Source organism: Macadamia integrifolia, chromosome 1 (genome assembly GCF_013358625.1).
Source record: "Macadamia integrifolia cultivar HAES 741 chromosome 1, SCU_Mint_v3, whole genome shotgun sequence".
Classification (NCBI taxonomy): domain Eukaryota; kingdom Viridiplantae; phylum Streptophyta; class Magnoliopsida; order Proteales; family Proteaceae; genus Macadamia; species Macadamia integrifolia.
Genome location: NC_056557.1, coordinates 34,028,333 through 34,048,470, shown reverse-complemented (window position 1 = coordinate 34,048,470; position 20,138 = coordinate 34,028,333). Strand labels below are relative to the sequence as shown.

Below are 20,138 nucleotides of genomic sequence, written 5' to 3'. Positions count from 1 at the left end.
GAATTGCCTCGACTTCTATAGCAGAAGTAAAGAAAATTAATAAATAAGAAAAATTGATTTTTTTTTCTTCTAAGAAAGATATCATTATGTGTAATTGTGTATTAAGTCGAAATTAAAGAGTCTGTGCAGGTCACAAGGAGTAAATTAACACCGGTACCTCTTTAATGGCATTTAACACAACTCTCCAACTTGAGAGAGGTAGGTCAATTTCAATCTCCATTTGTATGGGACCCTTCACCGAATCTCCATTTGTATGGGACCCTTCACCGTCAATCAGGTGATTCCTCTCTCTCTCTCTCTCACTTTGTTGACTGTTGTTCTTCAAGTGTGGAAGATCTTTTTTTATATATATATATATATATATATGGGAAAAGGTCTTGAAAGCTAGCGGTACATATGAGCAACATCCAAAATCAACCAAAATCCTTCATGTTTCACCCAAAAAATAGTCAGATACAACCACACATTATAGGGCCACATCACCATGGTAGGAAGAAATATTAGATTAGTACCCCAATAACAAACTGACAAAAATTCCAAACCAAAATGGGTTTCCAATGTTGTCCATCCATGTATTTATATTTAATCCAGATCTTTGTCTCCTTAATCCAAAACATCTAGAGAGAGAAGGGGCGGGGGTGTTCTACTTCTACCTAGGCAAGATGACAGCCCTAAGAGGGTTCTTCATAACCACAGTGAAGGCAAAGGTCTCAGTGGGGTCAGGTGGAGCACAAGGGCATGGGACCCACTTGAAAGCTCGAACCATCCTGGCCAATAGCAAGTATATATGAAGCGTCCCAAGCGTCCAAGCAGGGCAGATTCTCCTCCCTACCCCAAACGGCATCATCCTCACCTCTCTAGACCCAGTCACGTCCACGTCAACACCATCCCCACCGTCCAGGAATCTCTCCGGCCTAAACTCCCCTGGGTCCTTCCAAATACTCGGATCCTCTGTCAACCACGCTGTATAAAACTCCACATTCGCATCGGCCGGCACCGTATACCCACCCAGCTCCGTCTCTTTCGTCGCCGCATGCGACAACATGAAATGACTAGGCGGGTGTCTCCTGAACGTCTCCTGAACTATAGCCCCCAGGTACGGCATCTTCTCCACGTCATTCTCTGTGACGATTCCATCTTTCCCTACACGGTCCACGATCTCCTGGTACAGCTTTTCCTGTATTTCCTGGTTCATTACCAGGTGAAGTAGGGCCCACTCCACCGACGTGGCACTCGTGTCCGTCCCGGCGTTCATCACCTCCGAGCAAAGCGTCACCAGCTCTTCCTCCCCGAGCTTCCCTCTCCCCGCCGGTTCTAGATTGAACAAGGAATCGATGTAAGCTGCCCCGATCGGGCTTACCATCTCGATTTGATCCGAGTCCGACCCGAATGATGACTTGCCACCCCTCTCCACAAATGCCCTTCGGCTCCTTACTAGAGGGACCAGACACTCCAACTGCTTCCTCCTCAGTTTCTTTGCTTCCTTCAGCTGCCGTCGGAAAAGAGGCAACAGCACCGGCATAAAATCCGGCAACTTCGGCAATGTCATCAACATTACGTCCTTTAAAACGGCCTCTATCTCCTTGACTCGGGACTCGGTGATCTTAGCTCCGAAACATATGCAAATGAGGATGCTACAGATAGTGAACCTGCAGATTAAGGGTGTCAATTTAGAATCAAAATAAAAATCGAAATCATCCATTTAAAATCGAATTGATTGGTTTTAATTTCATGATTAAAACCGTTGAATCAAACCAAATTACTTACTGAATAAAGAATCAGGTGAAATTGGCAAAATAATGCTCCTTAGTCTCTACGTGCAAACACAAAAGGTGACGAATTGATGCCTCATCCTTATGAAACCGTGAAAAACTTGCTTTTTTATGTCAATAAGTGTCCCATAATTGGACCTTGCATTAATATAGGTGCCATGCGACTAGGGAACATTTTTTTCCCAGTAAAATTACATTATTTTCTATTATTTCAATTAATGTGGAATTTAAATTCTATTCTTCTTTAATATTTTAAAAAAAATTTGATGAATAATAACCCTAATAAATAAGGGTGTTTTCTACTAAAAATCAGTACAGGTATTTTGTATTTTTATTGCTAAAGATAAAAAAGTTGGCTCAAATACTTAATTAAAAAAAAAAAAAGAACAATCAGTGTGTACGTAGCCTTACCCCTGCTTAAGAGAAGAGGTTCAAATACTTAAAATAGATCGTAAATTGAATATAAAACCGAATAAAAACAAAAATTGAATCAAATCAAGTTGATTTGGTTTTTTGATTTTGAAAATGTGATCCTATTCTTGGTTTGATTCGGTTCGATTTTAGTTTCTGTATTTTATATCTTGAACCGGACCGATTTGACACCTTACCTACAGTTACTCATCACCTCTACCGAGCCCTTATCGGAGGCCTCTTTACGCAGCCTCTTGAGGTGGTTGTCGAAGGCCCATTGGCGTATCCAACTGCACTGGCGGATCCTCATTGGGTTTGTCACCTCAGTGACAAAGTTCCGGCGAAGAGTTCTCCAGAGAGGACCGTACTCGGCCGAGTTGATCGCGCACTTACCAACGCTAAAGACGAGTCGAGTGGGCGAGTCAGCTGGGCGGCTTGCGAAGATTGGACCTTTCTGGATGAGTGCTTCATGGATGAGCTCTGCACTGGTGATGATGATCAAGGTACGCTGACCCATCTGCATTGTAAAGATTGGGCCATACTTGGAACGTAGATCTCGGACAACGTACATGAATGGACGACGTTGGAGGATGACTTGGATCAGATTTCCGACCACCGGCCAACCTGGTGGACCGGGTGGGAGATTCTTTGGACCGCGGCCGGTGATGGACCAGTATCTCCACCATAGGCAACTGAGGAGAGCTGCGAGGAGGAGGACAAGGATATCGATGAGCTGCATTGTTGTTAAGTGTGGGAACTACTAGAAACCCTAGCTAAGAGAGTACAGAGGAAGGAAGGGTGGGAACTGAAGAGGAAGGACTAAGACTAGGATTTTATGGAGAGAGATAAGAGAGAGAGAGAGAGTACAATACTGAAAATTACAAAGGGTGAAGAGAGTGAATGAGGGTTCATCTACCATCCGTTCCAATTGAATGCTCTTTTACTTCAACCTTGAGAGTCTGTGACAGTTTGACAGAGTAATGGTGGGGTTCTAGTTTTTTTTTTTAATTTTTTTACACAGTGATTCCCCAATGATTTACTACGTGGCATACATGTCAGATGGGCCCAGTTGTTATTGACATGTCAAATCTTCCCTACCTTTCTAACCTTCAAAATGTAAACCAAAGTAGAAAAAAATGAAAAGGGCATAAGGAGTACACAAGGTCACTCTCTCTCTTTCTCTCCTTAAGTAAATATGTGAAACCCTTTTTTTTTTTTTTCTAAAAACGGGTATGCAGTTCTCTGAAAGCAATAAAGGGCACTAACCATCCTTGTATGAGTCGCTTCCTGAGGCAAAGGTCTATTGCCAACTCGGCTGCCCCATGGGATTAATCCCTTCTCTTCCCTAATTAAATATGTTGTTTCGCTATTCGCTATTGATATAAGATGCCAATATAGTAGGCAACATTAGCCAAAAAAAAAAAAAAAAAAGGATATATAGATTCTTCTCACAAAAAATTTCTTGGTTTCTCAAACTTCATGTATGGTTCAAATATTTAAGACTTATCAATTAGTATGGACTTCAAATTTTGCGGATAAGAAAATTCTAAGGTCTCTTGTTCACATAATAAATTTTAGTTTAAATGGGGTTTACAAACTAGAAAATTAAATATAACTTTAAAAAAAATCTAGGAGTTAGAGATTGAGTTCATAATAATGGAAGACTAATAGAAGGTATGTGTACTGAGGGTGTTAATCGATTCAATCCCAGTGTAGATGGTTTGATTCGATTCAGTGCAAGATTTTTTTAAGTAAAACAAAAATCAAATCATTTAATAAACAATTTCGGTTTCAAATTCACATCCTTAATGTATACATAAGGATGCATGCAAATAGCTGAGAATTTAATTGAATTGACTTTAAAATTTGACATAAAGCTAAACATACACCTAAACAGGGCTATGTCTACTCTATCCAAAATTCTGAATAGTGATACCATTTGTCCATGTGGCACAATGAGAGAGGGTGGTGGGAAAGCCTTTTTAATCTAAAATGTAAGGTGTTATAAAGTTATAATATAATGTTGACAGTTGATCGATATATTGTTAGGAATTAATACTGTAGTAGAATAATGATAACAAAAGAAAATCAAATGGAAATCACACACACACATACAAAACAAACAAAACAAACAAAACACAATGATTTTAATAGGTTCACTTAAGATGGGCTACGCCCATGGCCAAACAATGAACCAAAGCTTCCACTATTATGATGAAGAAATTATAAACCGTCACACACATTTCCTTGCAAGATCACACCTATATATAGCAACTTATATATTATGATTAAAAGAATCCCTAATTTTCAAAAGTACAATCAAACTACCCTTGGCAAAAACATCTCAAAAACATTTGTTAACTTAGAGCCCTATAGCAACTTCTGAGATTAAATTCAGATTAGCCTTCATCAATAACATAGGATTACTTACCATAATTGATTTTGTAGGGGGTATTTCCTATTAAGGTTGGACAGATTTGATTCCATTTAACATCTTAAAAATGCAAGTAAAGCTCAATAAATGGTGTAAGTTGAAGTTGAAATAGGGATTTGGAGTTCAAATAGGTGGCTAGTCTAAGGTGACATGCCAAGTTTCAAGAGACTACATGGGGTGATCAATTTAGGACCAAATTAACTAACCTTACCTTCAGGATTAGGGTAAGTGCCCTTAAAACCCAACTGACAATGAAATGGGAACAAAATAAATGAGGTGTTTTGACTTTGCTGTTCCTTTTACCTTGAATAAAAACCATAAAAGCCTGACCTAAAATTTAAGGTGTAGTAAGTTTTCCATGTCCAACTGTCTGGTGGGGGATCCATTTAAGATTTTGAAGGCACATATGATTTGCTAGGTCATAACTACACTTTCCAAACCAAAAAATTCTGTGGGCCTATATAAGGCAATATAACGCTTTTAAGGGTGCCAAAATGGAACCCGAACCGGTCCAAAGCAAAAAACCCAATCAAATTGGACCAAATATCTTATCGGTCAGTCTCCTTCATGATTGGACTGACCGAATGAACCAAAAAAATGGAAAACCCGATATATATTTTTTTTAATATATAAAAAATTGAAAACGAACTGATAACGGACAGTAACGAAGTTGTTAAGAGAAATCAGTAAGAAATTAAAACCAAATCAAAACTGAACACCACCTTAATGGTCCGGCTTCAAATTGAACCGATATAATATTAAACCGATAAAAATTGGATCGAACCAACCATTTGACATCTCCCTTTCCCAGGAAGTTAGACAGACTCAGCATTCTTGGTAAAGTGTTTAATGGAGTATCAGCTGAGGCTGAGACCTCAATGCATGGGGAAACTTAAATTTATGGCCAACATTGAAGAACCCATAGGCCAGACATGCAATACTATTAAAAGCAAGGTTTTAAATCAAGGCATCGGTGCTGATTAGATAATAGATTGGCCATATCAGCTTGAACCGAACAATTTTATCCTCAATATAGGAGTAGACAAAAACCGATTGATTCATTTCAGACCAAACTGAACCCATCTGATAGTAGCTGATTACAAATCAATAACAAAAAACTGACAAAACTAGACCAAATCAGCTAAGGCCAAAACGAATCAAGCCAAAACTTTTTTAACGGTTTGGTTTTGGGTAGGTCTGGTAACAGATCAAAACCAAATCAGCCTGACTGAAACCAGATTGAACCAACCGGATAGGGTAAGTTTTGGTATTGGTTTAAATTGAGAACCCCACCTTCAATACAGATGTGGTACAACACTACTTGACCAATGGTTATATGAGTATCAGATAGTATTCACTATTTTAGTAATAACAACCACTAACTTTCAGGCAATAAATTTGGATCCGTGAACTAATTTATCCATCTGATTGAAGAGGCTTTCATCCGTTACTTTCATCCTCCCCCCACCCAAAATTATTAATTGGGTAAGGATGGTACATAACACCGATGTAGATGGACGTGTGAACTCAGAATCACACGTTTTTTGAGGCGAAAGTCTTTTGTTCTTGGTGTTTGACGGGGTGGATGATCAAATCTTCTAGAAGGGGAGTTTAAAGAGGAGAGAGAGTGTGAGGTTTACTGTTTACAGGTTAGATGTGAGAGAGCACATGTAGGAATTTGTACATTGGTGTTGTGGGTTTCTTTTTCACTTTAAGGGAGAAAGAACATTGCCCAATAGTGTTGCGCATGCTTAGGCACATGGGGAAGTGACGCCAGGACATGGGCGTCTTTTACGGATTGGTTCCACTTCCTATGTATCTAGATGTATCTTCTTTCTATTTTCCTCACTTTAAATAAAAAACCTGAAGCTAGTTTACAATGAACCAATGAAGAAAACTTTAGAAAAAAATAAGAAGCATAATGTTTTTAAGGGAAAAGAGGAGCGTGATGCCGGAGTGTAAATTCTAACATGTGCCGTCTCATATAATGAGAATTGGGATCTACAGTTCTACACAAACACTCTCTCTTATGTCCTGAACTATGTGAATGATATCATTATCTACAATTCTGCACTGCCATTTGTGTGGTGCACAAATTCCTTCAAAAACTAGCAGTGTGGGAAAGCCTCTCCCATGTTTATATCATTCAATATTTTAAGATAAAAATATGTTCCTAGATGGGCTTGTCCAGTTGTTTATCTAGATGAGCACCCACTGTTTTTACCGCATGAGAGGCTGATTTGAAAATTTTGATTAAGATATGTAGGGACTAGCTAGGGAGTGGTTTGGAATCTGGATTAGCCATAGGTAAGAATTCATACCCAAATTCAATCTTTTATCTTATTGTGTATGCCCATGCTCCTCTCGGTGGTCCACACACCTTCTTGGTTGGTTCTTAATTTTTCAGTGCTTTATTTTGTCATTTAATAAATATGGGCTCTGATGCGTTAGCAATCAAATTATTGCACCCTTAACAGAGTCAAGGCAAAGGTGGTCGTAGATCAACCATTGCTTGGTTGCATGGGCGCGCTAGCCCGTTTATCTAGCAGTAGGCCTTTTCTTGCTGGGTCAAAATCCCTCCCAAAACGACGGATTTTGAGGCGTCTTACAATCGTTGGGTTTGACATTGGGGGGTGTGGAAACGAGTACAATGATGTGGTTAGGCTGCAAATTAATATGTGAGCAGGGAACCTTAGGGTCTATCCATAGTTCTAAGTCTCAGTATCAGTATTAGTATCACTATCGTATCGGCCAAGACCAATATCAATACTTGATTGATCTGAATCGATTATTAGTATCATTTTAGGGTAAACCGTAACAAAAACTGTACATTTTTTTTTCTTTTCTTTTAAGTAAGGACAAAAGTGAGCAATCCGCACTTATTTGATTTTGATACCGATAACTAAATTCTTTCTCACATCACCATGTGAGAAAGAAAATGTTATGATTTTATTATAATTTCCATAAAACCATGTTAAATAGGCAATTGAGCAAATTCATGTTCAATGTAATATTACCCCTCCACCCACCCTACAAGAAAAAAAGGTCACGAGGTTGTTGCAGTGATGGACTAGATACGTACAACTTCTTGGCCTACATGCATATATTTGTCATGTGGCAAATTTGATGGAATTGAAACTTTGTGAACACATAGACCCTAAGAACCCCTACTCACGTTCAAGTTTCAACTCAAACACATACAACTAAGTGGCAAACATAGACAAAAATTAGGAGAGATCCGATAGTAGTTGGAGTATCTATAGGTATTCATTCAACCAATTGATAAGAGCATTTGATTGAATTAGGCTTTAAAACTATTTACTCTAAACAAGAACAGGCTCTAAAACTTCCACGTAGTTAATGTAGATAATGTCCTCTCTAACCAATTGTCAAAATGGCGATATCACTATGTCGTGGTATAAATAGGTGCTCTAGACAAAGTTTTTGTTCCTAGTCCACTAGATGAGCGGGGAGTTCTACAAACTCTAACAAGTCTAAAGACTATATTTAGATTCACACAAATATCTTTCATGTGGAGTTTTGTGGCTAGATAGACCTAAAGGTCTCCTTTTTAAATATTAATTTTCTGCGACAATGAGTTGGCCAAGTGGCAAAATAAATTCTAATAATATAGTTAATAAAAAAATCCTTTAAAAATAATTGAACAATTAAAAATACAATTGAATCCACCAATACATAGAAGGATGCATGGATAAATCTTATTTGAAACTTACCTTTACCTGATTTTTATTTGAAATAAGTGGATCCTTGAAAAAAAAAAAAAAAGATGTGTCTTTTAAGGGAAAACTTTCAAGTAAAATAAGTATAATAAAATTTAAAGTAAAAATAAGACATTACTCAAATATTTTCCTTTTACACCATTTTAACCTAGAATAGAAAATGCCTTAAACCAAACTTGAGTTTTTCTCTAAAGCCAATTGTTATGGTGATTCACATATCTGGTCAAGCCCATGATGGCCCATCCATTCTAGAACCAGATCAACTAATGCCTATCCTTGTCTCCCCCCTACGGTGCCATTCTTCCCTGTTATATAAATTCAAATTTGGTGGATTATTTGAATTCAATCCTTTGTTTTAGTTAACTAATTAGATTTATTTTTCTAAGTCCATTGCTGAGTCAATTGATTCATATTTATCAATTTAAATTTATCTATTTATTTTTTTTTTACCAATCTTAATTTAATTACTTTCAATGACCAATAGATATTAAAATGAATTTCCATGAACCATATACAGATCTGAATCATTTCCAAGTTGTGCCTGTCCATGGTGCTTCCTTTCCAGTGTTTAAACTAAATATACTTATTCCATGCTTTAGTTCTGGCCCAAATATCGGATATTATATATTCAAATTAAATTAAATATTTGATTCATTCAGATATTATTCAAATTGCATTATTGTAATGGTTTTCCAATATAAAATGATACCTTTTCCTTTTATGTCTTAGTTGATATCTAATCAATTGAAAGGGTCATGAAAACAAATTTTTTATTTTTTATTATTCTAATTTCTCCCCCTTCACATATTCAATTCAAACCAAGATATATATATTTTTTTGATAAGAATTCAAATCAAGAAGTTAATTGGTCAAACCTATATCTTTCATTAAAAACTTATAGCCCAAGTGCTTGTATAGTCATGGTAGGGGCTCTTGCCACTTTAAACAACCCTATCAATTGGAAGCAGGGGCGGTAAAAGCGAGGACATTATTCTCAACATCAATTGATTCAAACTAAGATGAAAGCTGTCAATAGAGTCGGGAATTGGATGGCCCACACTATCACTAAGTGGGCGCTTTCCTATCCTCATAGTGCATCTTGGGAATCTCCTTATCCGGAGGAGCCCTTGAACATTGTTTTGCCCTTTTTGCCTTGGCATGTTGAATAGATTTGTCTTCGTACCTAAAAAAAAAAAATAATAATAAGATGAAAGCTCTCCCCCCTGCATCACCCCAAATTTATTTTTATTTTGGTACAAGACCCACTTTGGGGCCGAGTTGTTTGGGAAAAAGAGGTGCCGGGGGGGGGGCGGGGGGGAGGGGAGCAGCAAGGGCCACAATGCCATACTTATTACTAATTATTAAACTAACATTACTACTATACTTTAAAAAGAAGGGTTAAACCAATGACCTTTTCTAGAACCACCCCCCCTCCAAAAAAAATAACAAAGTAATATTTAATAATTCTTTTATCAATCTAAATGTGTTACTGTTGATGGAACATTTTTTTTTTTAATATATTTTTAATAACAAACGGATGATTTTATAGATATAGACATAAGAAGATTATTTTTGATGATTACAAACATAGAGTTCATGTATATATCCCCGTAGGCCAGACTCCCATTAGTAGGGACTAAGGTGTTAAAACTTACTTGGGATTAGTCTCAACTGATATTGAACCAGGTTGGATTGGCATCATTTGGGATTAGATAGATTTATCCTTTGTTTTTTAAAATTAAAATTTTAAACTTAATACCCGTACCACTGGATCGATATTAAATCCATCAAAATTCAAGATCGATCACAATTGATACAAATCCAATCACAGATCTAATTTTTAAAACCATGGTAGGGACTGCATTCTACTTTATGTTGTATCCATTTGCACAACCGTTTTGCTCATATGATTTTTCAATGTGTCAAGCATTGTTATTTCAAATAATTAGACCTGAGAAAATGGTATGATTTAATTAGAACATTTTTGTAATTATTGCATAGTCTAAAGTTGTCATGTAGTATGATATATATATATATATATATATATATTTGGGTGCAAGTCAGTATAATTGGTATAACAGTACTTTTATAATGTAATGCAAAAAATCCTACTTAATTCCAATGTATCCTATACTATCTGTTGCGGTAAAAATTGATCGGGGTGATTTTTTTTGCAAGACTTGGTACTTCATGTTAGACCTACACAGAAGAGCAGATAAAGAAGAGTTGGGCTGACCTAACGGGAGACCCTCCAATGCTTAAGTCAGATATCTTCAACAATAGATACTGAAGAGAGTTTTTTTATGAAATGATCAATCCCCTTTTTTGGAGGCTTACCTTGATATTTATAGACTGTGAATAGAAGAGAGGTGGTTGAGGAGAGTTCTATTTTGGCAAGTAGTTCACTCTTGTTTGGATATCTCTTAGAAGAGTCCATTAGGTAAGTATTACCTTATTTGTTAAGAAATCTCCAAAGTACAAGATTTGTTGAGTTAACAATAAGATTTGCTAAGCTAGCAACGAGTGATATTTGCTAGGATTGTACCTGCAATCGTCGGGATTGGATCGAACTCCTTGAAGAGGCGATCTGATATATAAATAGGTGATATGAGAGGTCGGCTTAGCCAAAGGGTGACCTGGATGACTGGCTCGGCCAAGGGATGACCAAAGGAAACATGAATGAATATCCAAACTTCCTAAGCCTCACACCAAAAAAAGAAAAAAAAAAAAATCCAAAACTTTGATAAAATTGTGTCAAACGGGCTGGGCCTTGTGGTAAGGGGCACTTCATCTCATTTGCACAAAGAAGAAGTCACATTTCCTTGCCACTTTCTACAAACGTGTGGACTGGTGCGGTGCATCAACGTTAGTCGTTAGGTACCAAAATTCAATGACAAGGAATCATGCTGCTTCGTTTCAGATAGAAGACATTAATCACCGCATTGAAACAATTAAATAAATAAAAATATTATTATCCTTAGCCTCACTTCCTTATCATGTCCATGTCTTTATTAATAGGGAAATTACATTATTTAATCATAGTCTGATTTGCCACCAAACCATTTTCGGATAAAAATCGTCTACAATTCTTAATCCGTGTAATACCGTGCAATACTCCCTTCAGATGGTGACACATGTCCAATACCGTGCAATTCCTTATTCCTTATCACTGGTTTGGAGTTGGATCAATATAGGATTAATCTAAGTCGTTCAAACCACTTTGTCCATTTGTCATCCTTTCAAGGGGTATTGTACAGAATTATACAAGATTAGAATTGCAGATGATTTTTATCTATTATTTTCACATCATTTTCCTAACACCACCACCCCAACCCCCCAAAAAAAAAAAAAAAAACTACATCATTACATGGTTTTAAAACTTAGATTGGATCAGTTGATTGGGATTGAAATTGATCGAGGTGACTAATGATTCAGAGCGGCTGATCCTTTAGGGTGTTAATTTTTAACCTCAACCAGTATCGATCAAAGTCAATCGTAAAAATTGGACTTAACAATTGGATTGGTTTAGGTTTGGCCTTTGATAAAACTGGTACAAACCTGAATTGGATCAATCTAATGGACCCATTGAATCGAAAAAAATCCGATAAAAGATGGAATAAGAAAGAAAGAAAGAAAAAAGCATGGTTTCTCATTATTTGTAATGTATGCAGATGAAAATCAAAACCAAATCAATAATGATCGGACAATAGACTGATGAGAGATCATTAAGTCAACCCAATAAAAGACCAGATTAAACCAGATCAGACCGAAACAATACTTTATCTTAACGGTTTGATTTTGTTTTTGAAATACATATCAAAACTGGTTCAGCCCCACCAAAAAAACCAGACTTTTTTTTTTTTTTTGAAATTCATTCAGCCGAAGATCGTGTACAGCTGAGGGCTTTTTAACCAAGAAGTTCATGGAACAAAAAACTGGAATGTGGTCATTCTATCTTACACGAGATCATTAAGGCCTTTGTTTGTCCGTGTCAAAATCATCTGCAGTGAAGCAGTGAGATACAGTGAGCATCTAATGGTTAGGGTACATGGTCGAACCTTCTCAACCATTGAATACTCACTGCATCTCATTGGTCACTACCGACCGATTCTAACTAATTTGGATTGAAATCAGCTGAGACCGATTGCAAACCAATGTGGCCTTCTTCCTTGCTGAAGTCAGTTTTTCTTCTCAAGAAGAATCAAATTAGGTAACTCTACCATACAATAGAATGGGACTAATGCAGTGCCATCTACTACTCTTTATAAAACAAATAAAAAATTGAGCAAACAATGATGTCTGGTAATGTGGTGGGAGATGATCTCTTCTTATATTCTTAACCAAGTTTTCTCTATCTCTCTATGGTCCATTTGCTTCCACCTACCTTGATTCTTCCCAAATTGATATATAAAGGATCTATTCAAGTAAAAGGGACATTTCAATTTTTTTAACAGCTTACATCCTACCAACATAATTATTGGTCAACAAATTAATGTTATGATAATGCAATTACTTGTCCACTTTAATTACATTAATCATATCATAAACATTAACAAAACCTGAATTTCCATTTGGTAGGGTTGATTAATTAGCTCTGTTCTATTTATTTATTTTTTTAGTATCTGCATTTGATGAGGGGTTACTAATCAGTAGGTGCAGCAGTGACACGCCATCACCCATCATGGTAATGGATAGAGTTTCCTTTTTAGGGTAGGGAATTTTTTTTTTTTTTTAAACAAAGTTTTTCTTCACCTATGGTTGAATGATGAGACGGACTGATGAGACCTCCCTCCTATTGTCTCGGTTGGAATGACCCATAAGCAAGGTTTAAGTAATAGGAATTGGACATGAGATCGACCTCCACCACTTTTTGGTTCTTATTAGATCGGAACTGGTATGGAATTTTAGTTGCAATTTAAAAAAATTGAAATTGGTATGAAAGAAAAAAGATTTATCGGAATCTGTATTTTTAAGAACTTATTTAAGTGATTAAAAATAGAAAATACATGGCCAAGATGAAGATCGAATATGAACAATGGCCAATTCAGAAAATGATTACAAGAATCAATTCAGGTATGAATTAGGTTTAGTCAATTCTGATTTGAAAATGAGTGTATTTTCTGTCCAAGAGTATAGTATACATACAGGCAGAGAGGTCATTTTGGAGGAGAAGAGGAGAGATAAACACATGGGTCTGAAGCTTAATGTATGCTCCTAGACCGAACATTGTTCCTTTACATGCATATATGAAAATTCAAAATCAATCCCAATAAAATCAATAATAGACCCATAAGAATGGAAAATAATCCTCTGTTTTTCTCATCCCTGTTTTTCCTTGTTTTGCTACCTGCAGAACGTGACATGTGGACAACTTTAAGACCAACGCATCGGATGTAATAATCCTCACCCAATCTTGACCGTTGGTCTCCTTATTGTCCACATGTCACGTTCTGCAGATAGCAAAACAAGGAAAAACATGGATGGAAAAAACAGAGGATTTTGATCCCATAAGAATCGCTATTTCTTCTTTCTAATTTTAACTTAAGATAGTGAGTATGGACTTTTTACGCATCACAAGTCATCAACTATGTTAGGCAGTTTTGTTCTCATGAAAAACACTCGAGGAAATATGGAACTATATAAGATTAAAAATGAATTCACCTTAATGATTCGGCTTCTTTTCTACCCAGTGTATGCTTTAAACCGATTCAACCAATCCTAAAATCAGATCGAACCGATAGATTGACACCACTCATTATGGATGCAAACGGATCCGATACCAATCAAATTTGGATCAAATGTGATTGGATCCAAATTTTTTTGATCGGATACTGATGCAGTTCGGATTTGAATCTTCGATCATCCATTTTGACTTGTGTAATCAATTACAATCTTCCTTCTCTAATGAATACAATTTTCTCTTAATCCATCATTTTTTTTCTAAATTTTAAGAAGTTCAAAAACAAAACCCATGGAGTGATAGACCCTTTGAAGTATTAACCGTGAATTTGATGATCATGCCGCCAACCTTAAAGACATGCTCTTCACACCGAATCATTCCGACCAACTTAAATTATGGCGAGTTTCACGAGATCCTCAGAGTCCCTCCGACTCCTCAAGTCCTCATCATCTCTCTTTCCTCCATTCATTCACTGTTAAGGGCGGTGAGTGACCAAACTACCCCTCCATCTCTACATTGACGAAAATGACCTTCAAATACCCTCCAATTGTCCATGATATCCTGACAGAATTACTGGAAAGATAGTAAGGCATCGCCACGTAAGACCAAGTACGCCGGCAATATAGACCGTTTGGGTTCAAGTGTCTCTTAAAACCGGTCAACCGTCGCGAATTCACATTTGTTTTCGAGAAAAAACGAAGAGCAGAGAAGACAGAGCTCGAGCTTCCATGGCCAAAAGGGTATAGAGAAGCCATCAGAAGAATGACTCAAATTTGCCGGAAAATCCTTCACCTGGACCTGCAACTACAATGGAACATCTTCCATCGAGTCACCTTCTTCCGCCGATTCTTTCGTTTCGTTTGGGATCGGGTTCTTTCCTTCTACCCCAGAAAACCCTTCAGGTATCGGGAGTTACAGAGTAACGTCTCTTCCATCTCTCCGGCCGAAATTGAGAATGGATTAACCTCCGGAGATGCTACATCCACCTCCAGAGATTTCGACATGGATTCTGAATCCGTAACTTTGAAGATCAGCCTCTTGGGCGATTGTGACATTGGCAAAACCAGTTTTGTTGTAAGTAGATTTACTATTACTCAAATTACTCTCCAGAATCATCATTTTTGATTTATATTGTATACGGATTTTCATTGAATCCCTTTCTTTGTGTAGATTAAGTATGTAGGAGAAGAGCAAGAACAGAGTTGCTTGCAGATGTCAGGATTGAATTTGATGGATAAAGTCTTCTTAGTTAAAGGGGTGAAAATTGCTTTTAGTATTTGGGATGTGGGAGGGGATTATGCTTCTCTTAATCACGTTCCAATCGCCTGTAAAGATGCCGCAGCTATCTTGATCATGTTCGATCTCACAAGTCGATGTACACTTAACAGGTCTGTCACTCACTTTTTTTTTTTTTTTTAATTGAAAAAGTCTGTCTTTAAGTTCTGAGAGATTTCCGTTATGATCGCAGCGTTGTCGGATGGTATCACCAAGCCAGGAAGTGGAATCAGGTACTTCTAAAGGGTTGATTTTTGAATATTTCATAATGAGAATAACAACATCACAGTTCCTCACATTTCTCTTCTTCATCTTTTCTTGTTTCAGACGGCGATTCCGATATTAATCGGGACCAAGTTTGATGATTTCGTGCGGCTTCCACTGGACATGCAATGGGCAATTGTAACCCAGGTAACAATTTTGTAATTTGGATTCTGAAGCTGCATGAGCTTCATTTCAATTTTTCAAAAAATTGTTAGGCCCCTGCACATTGGGTTCAGAGATTAGACAATGAATTGAAGGTTGGCATTGGGTTTTGGAAGACTGCTTACTCTGCTTTTTACTATCAATCACTTTGAAAGTTTCGAGTCTAAATTGAATTGAGGTTTTCTTAACTCTTTTAAAGGTCCCCACAGAACCCCTCACACACATTTAGACGAACACATTAAGGATCACATATTGAGGCCCCTAAATCAAAGGCTACCTCTGGTTATTTCTTCTGATTTTTTGATTTTCATGGCAAACTAAAATTGTTTAGACTTATCTTTGGAAGAGAATCAATCACTCAAACCTAGATAGGTATGTACAATTAGACTTACAATTAAGCTTTTTGCAATCTCTCAGTGCCGTCAATTACTTCACAGTTCCCCTGTTTTGGGTGGGATTTCACTGTAAAGATGGATCAAATTAGATGGGAATGTTCTAAACTTCTATAATAAGTTTTAATTGGATTTGACAGGCAAGAGAATACGCGCAAGCCATGAAAGCAACCCTCTTCTTCTCTAGTGCAACACACAATATCAATGTGAACAAGATCTTCAAATTCATCACCGCCAAGCTTTTCAACTTGCCATGGACAGTGGAGAGGAATCTGAAAATTGGAGAACCCATCATCGACTTCTGAGTTTCTGAGAAGGTGACCTGGTCACCTGATGGGTCTTCTTTGTATGATCATTGTACTTCTTTCCAAAGGAGGCATCGAATCAACCTGTACATAACAAAAGTATTGTGCAGTCGAATAGAAAAGAGGTGGAAAGTGACTCTTGGTGGTTTTGGCTTTCCGTGTTTTGAGTTACTTTTTCAAAGCCTAGTTCACGTACCCGTACACTTAAACTTCACGTAATGATGGTTGATGACATGTGTCCCACTCCCACCGACTATTAAGAAGGGTGGCTCTCTTTCCCGAGTCTTACAACGAGCAATGAGATGCAGTGAGCAATCAACTGCTGGGAAGACCCGATCATGCATCTCAGTCGTTGGATGTTTACTGCACCTCACCGTCTCATTGTCTCACTATAGACGATTTTGACACCAGCTATATGTTTCGTGAAAACATCCTCTCCAGTGAGTGTAGTGATGCAGTGATCATCGGACGGCCAAGAGGACCTCGGGCCACGTGCCCAGATGCTCTCAGCCATCCGATGCTCACTGCAGAGAATAATCAATGCAGTGATCATCGGACGGCCAAGAGGACCTCGGGCCACGTGCCCAGATGCTCTCAGCCATCCGATGCTCACTGCAGAGAATAATCAATGCAGTGATCATCGGACGGCCAAGAGGACCTCGGGCCACGTGCCCAGATGCTCTCAGCCATCCGATGCTCACTGCAGAGAATAATCAATTTTTTTTTTTTTAACCAAGGTGTCCGGGTCAGCTTACGTGCACCTCGACTAATCCTCGGGGAGACTAGCACAGCAACCCACCGCCATGATCTCCACTTAAATCGCAAATGCACAGATGGGGAATCGAACCTGAGACCGTGTGCCTAATCCACACAATCCCCAGTTCACCCTAACCATCTGGGCAACCCACGGGTGAGTATAGAATAAATAAGAAAACACACACACACACACACACTCACACAATGCGTATGACAGGGTTCGATTCCACGACCTCCTCCCCTGGGTGTCGGCTCCACAAGTCGAAGCTACCACCATTAGGCTATCCTAATGTTCATAGAGAGAATAATCACTCCCTGCTACATTGTCTTCCTATTTCTAAGTTGCCCTTGTGTCTTCAATCTTCATAGGAGAGGTCAATCTCTAGCCTAAACCTCTTCCTATTTCTAAGTTGCCCTTGTGTCTTCAATCTTCATAGGAGAGGTCAATTGCTAGCCTAAACCAGGTGGATCGTCAAAAAAAAAAAGAAGAAGGAAATCAAACCTTATTGGTTTGGTTTATGGTTTGGTTTCCTTTTGGATTTGCATGAAACCGGTTTCAAAATGAACCAGGCTGGCTGATTGAAATGGAAATCGAATCGAAATGAAAAACCCGATAAAAACTGAAAAACATCATAAAGTAAGCACATTTGTCTACTATTTAAAGGGAGAATTTTTTTTATCTGAGAGTGTGGGGTTATGCCTAGACACAGATGAGGTTGAACTAACAGTCCCCTTCCCCCCAATGAAAAGTGAAATGTATATTCTACTGATGCTTTTAGATGGGCTTTCATTGGGCCCCGTGCTGGTATAGTCTCTACACAGTTGGATTTAAAAACATTCTTCCTATTTTTAATATATGTATTTGAAAAACTGAAATCATATTGATATCAACCTAATAGTAGGTTGATAAGAGCTTATTAAGTCAATACGATAAAAGATCGAACCAAATCAGACTAAAATTGATCTTTGTCTTAATGATTTGGTTTTTATTGAGCCTAAGACCATACCAAAATTTGTACATGTATGGAGTGAAATTTATGAAAAAGGAAAAAAGGACATGTTACATAAATCTTACACATATGATCCAGATTCCAGATTCCAGAGTTCAGACTCCCTTTACTCATTTTTTAAGGGCATTTTGAACATGAAGTCGCAAGTTTAAGGACATTTTCAAGGACCTCGTTTCAAAAAATTACGACACTTGGGTGCTTTACTTGGATTAACTAGTAAAAGTCCTGTTAAGTTTGTCTCGAATTCTTGACCCGTTTTGAAGATTGACCCGATCCGATATATTTTGGTGGCGATCCGAATGAGAATTTTTCTAAGATCTGTGATGGAAGCAGAGGGGTTGGTGGCGATATTTTTTGGTGGCAATTGGATCGATCGTGACCCAATGGGTCGACCCACGATTTTGGAGTATATATAATGTACTGTTGCTTGTTGAGAAAGTCATTGTATTTTAGGGTTTTCACGCAGCTAGGGTTTCAGAGCGAGTTTTTCCTCACCGCTGCTAGGGTGTAATCTCTCTTCTGCATAGTGAATCATCTTCTTCTTCGCCCGATGACGTAACACACCACCCTGGTGTGTGAACCTCGTTAAATCCCTGTTTTGTACAGATCTATTGTTTCTTTATTATTCGTGTTTTTTGGTGTTTGATCTAACAAGTCCTAAAGCTGAAAGTGATCTTAGAAACCAATCTCATTCTGGCCTTCTGGGAAAGATCTCAATATCGTATTCGTCTAGAAGGAAAACAAAAAATATTCGTAAATATGGAATAATGGGTAAAAGTAACAATTCCTATTAACTGCTCTATTATGTTGCCATCCACAAAATTCTTAGCTGCACCCACCACTCAGTGAACTTTTTATCTAAAGAAAGAAAAAGATTAGATGTTTGATTCTCCGTGTTGACATGCTCACATAGAAGATTTTTCTCTTTAGCCTTTTCCTTTTCTTTCTCTTTCTATTTTTTTAAAGGAAAGAAGTGTTTTCTTTATAAGAGATAGGGCACAAGGATTTGGACCAAACCATGGCTTTCTAAGATTTTAGCAAACCATGGTTTGGTCCTAATCCTTGTGGGCTCTCAGCTAAACGAGATACACAAATAGAAGTAATTGGCTGTAAAGTAGAAGTGAAATTTACTATTTAACCAAACGGGTAAATGAAGCCCATGGAAAAAATCAGTTTTCTTTCCAATTTGAAATTTATCTGATTTTCCTTTCCTTTGTATTCCTATATATCGTGCCAATAATCAGACAGAATCTCAATTCTACTTTTCAAATCAAAGAAATTTGACTATAAAGAAAAATGTATAACCAAATTTAATATGTATCCGAGTGGGTTGAAATCGTCTGCAATTCCGATCTCGTACAATTCCATGCAATACCACCTTCAGGCAGTGACACGTGTATTGATACCAATACAATGGTCTATATTTGGTACAACTAATAAAACATTAAATTAGTGAAGAGGCATTTAAATCAGATATGGACCATTGCATTGGTATCAATACACGTGTCACCCCCTGCAGGTGGTATTTCACGGAATTGTACGAGATCGGAATTGCAGACAATTTTTTTCCGTATCCAAGTTTGTTATATAAACAAAAAATTCTATTTTAGTATCGATTTAATTTTACTTTCTCTCATTTTATTTCTCTTGCAACCAAATGGAATTTAGGAAAAAGAAATCTCATATAAATTAAAAGAAAATACTGAAATTGACAAAATTGAGATTTTATTTTAAGGGAGGGCTCTTTGAGCAAGTGGCATAGAAGAGCATACTAATGAGGTATGACAAAACCGTTTCATGCATAAGAGGGCATTTCAGAGAGGGAGATCACTCTCCTCAAATTCAAGTTTTTTTTTTTTTTTTTTTTTTTTTTTTTCTTGATATCCAATCATAGACTTAGTTTGTTCCAGTGCCATGTTGATATATGTAATCACACC

General features: G+C 37.5%; 2 protein-coding genes across 2 annotated transcripts; one reads left to right on the top strand and one right to left on the bottom strand.

The window, feature by feature from the left end:
• Nucleotides 1-413: 413 nt before the first annotated feature.
• On the bottom strand, nucleotides 414-3,070 carry LOC122075845 (cytochrome P450 77A1). The gene is made up of 2 exons (XM_042641018.1): nucleotides 2,381-3,070; nucleotides 414-1,649 (listed from the first exon to the last, which is right to left on the bottom strand). Exons 1-2 carry the CDS (start codon nucleotides 2,920-2,922, stop codon nucleotides 650-652), a joined length of 1,542 nt encoding a protein of 513 aa, XP_042496952.1. The 5' UTR covers nucleotides 2,923-3,070; the 3' UTR covers nucleotides 414-649.
• Nucleotides 3,071-14,394: 11,324 nt separating this feature from the next.
• Nucleotides 14,395-16,606, top strand: LOC122073395 (septum-promoting GTP-binding protein 1-like). The gene is made up of 6 exons (XM_042637983.1): nucleotides 14,395-14,521; nucleotides 14,642-15,111; nucleotides 15,208-15,425; nucleotides 15,506-15,545; nucleotides 15,640-15,723; nucleotides 16,271-16,606. The coding sequence occupies exons 1-6, from the start codon at nucleotides 14,395-14,397 to the stop codon at nucleotides 16,433-16,435; spliced, it is 1,104 nt and encodes a 367-aa protein (XP_042493917.1). The 3' UTR covers nucleotides 16,436-16,606.
• Nucleotides 16,607-20,138: the final 3,532 nt, after the last annotated feature.

What these genes read in the sequence shown, in the direction of transcription:
- LOC122075845 (XM_042641018.1), bottom strand. Translation starts at nt 2,922, where the DNA reads ATGCAGCTCATCGATATCCTTGTCCTCCTCCTCGCAGCTCTCCTCAGT. An exon ending in GAGGTGATGAGTAACTGTAG is followed by an intron (nt 1,650 to 2,380) that starts GTAAGGTGTCAA and finishes CTTAATCTGCAG; the next exon opens with GTTCACTATCTGTAGCATCC.
- LOC122073395 (XM_042637983.1), top strand. Translation starts at nt 14,395, where the DNA reads ATGCTCTTCACACCGAATCATTCCGACCAACTTAAATTATGGCGAGTT. An exon ending in AGTCGATGTACACTTAACAG is followed by an intron (nt 15,426 to 15,505) that starts GTCTGTCACTCA and finishes TTATGATCGCAG; the next exon opens with CGTTGTCGGATGGTATCACC. An exon ending in AAGCCAGGAAGTGGAATCAG is followed by an intron (nt 15,546 to 15,639) that starts GTACTTCTAAAG and finishes TTCTTGTTTCAG; the next exon opens with ACGGCGATTCCGATATTAAT.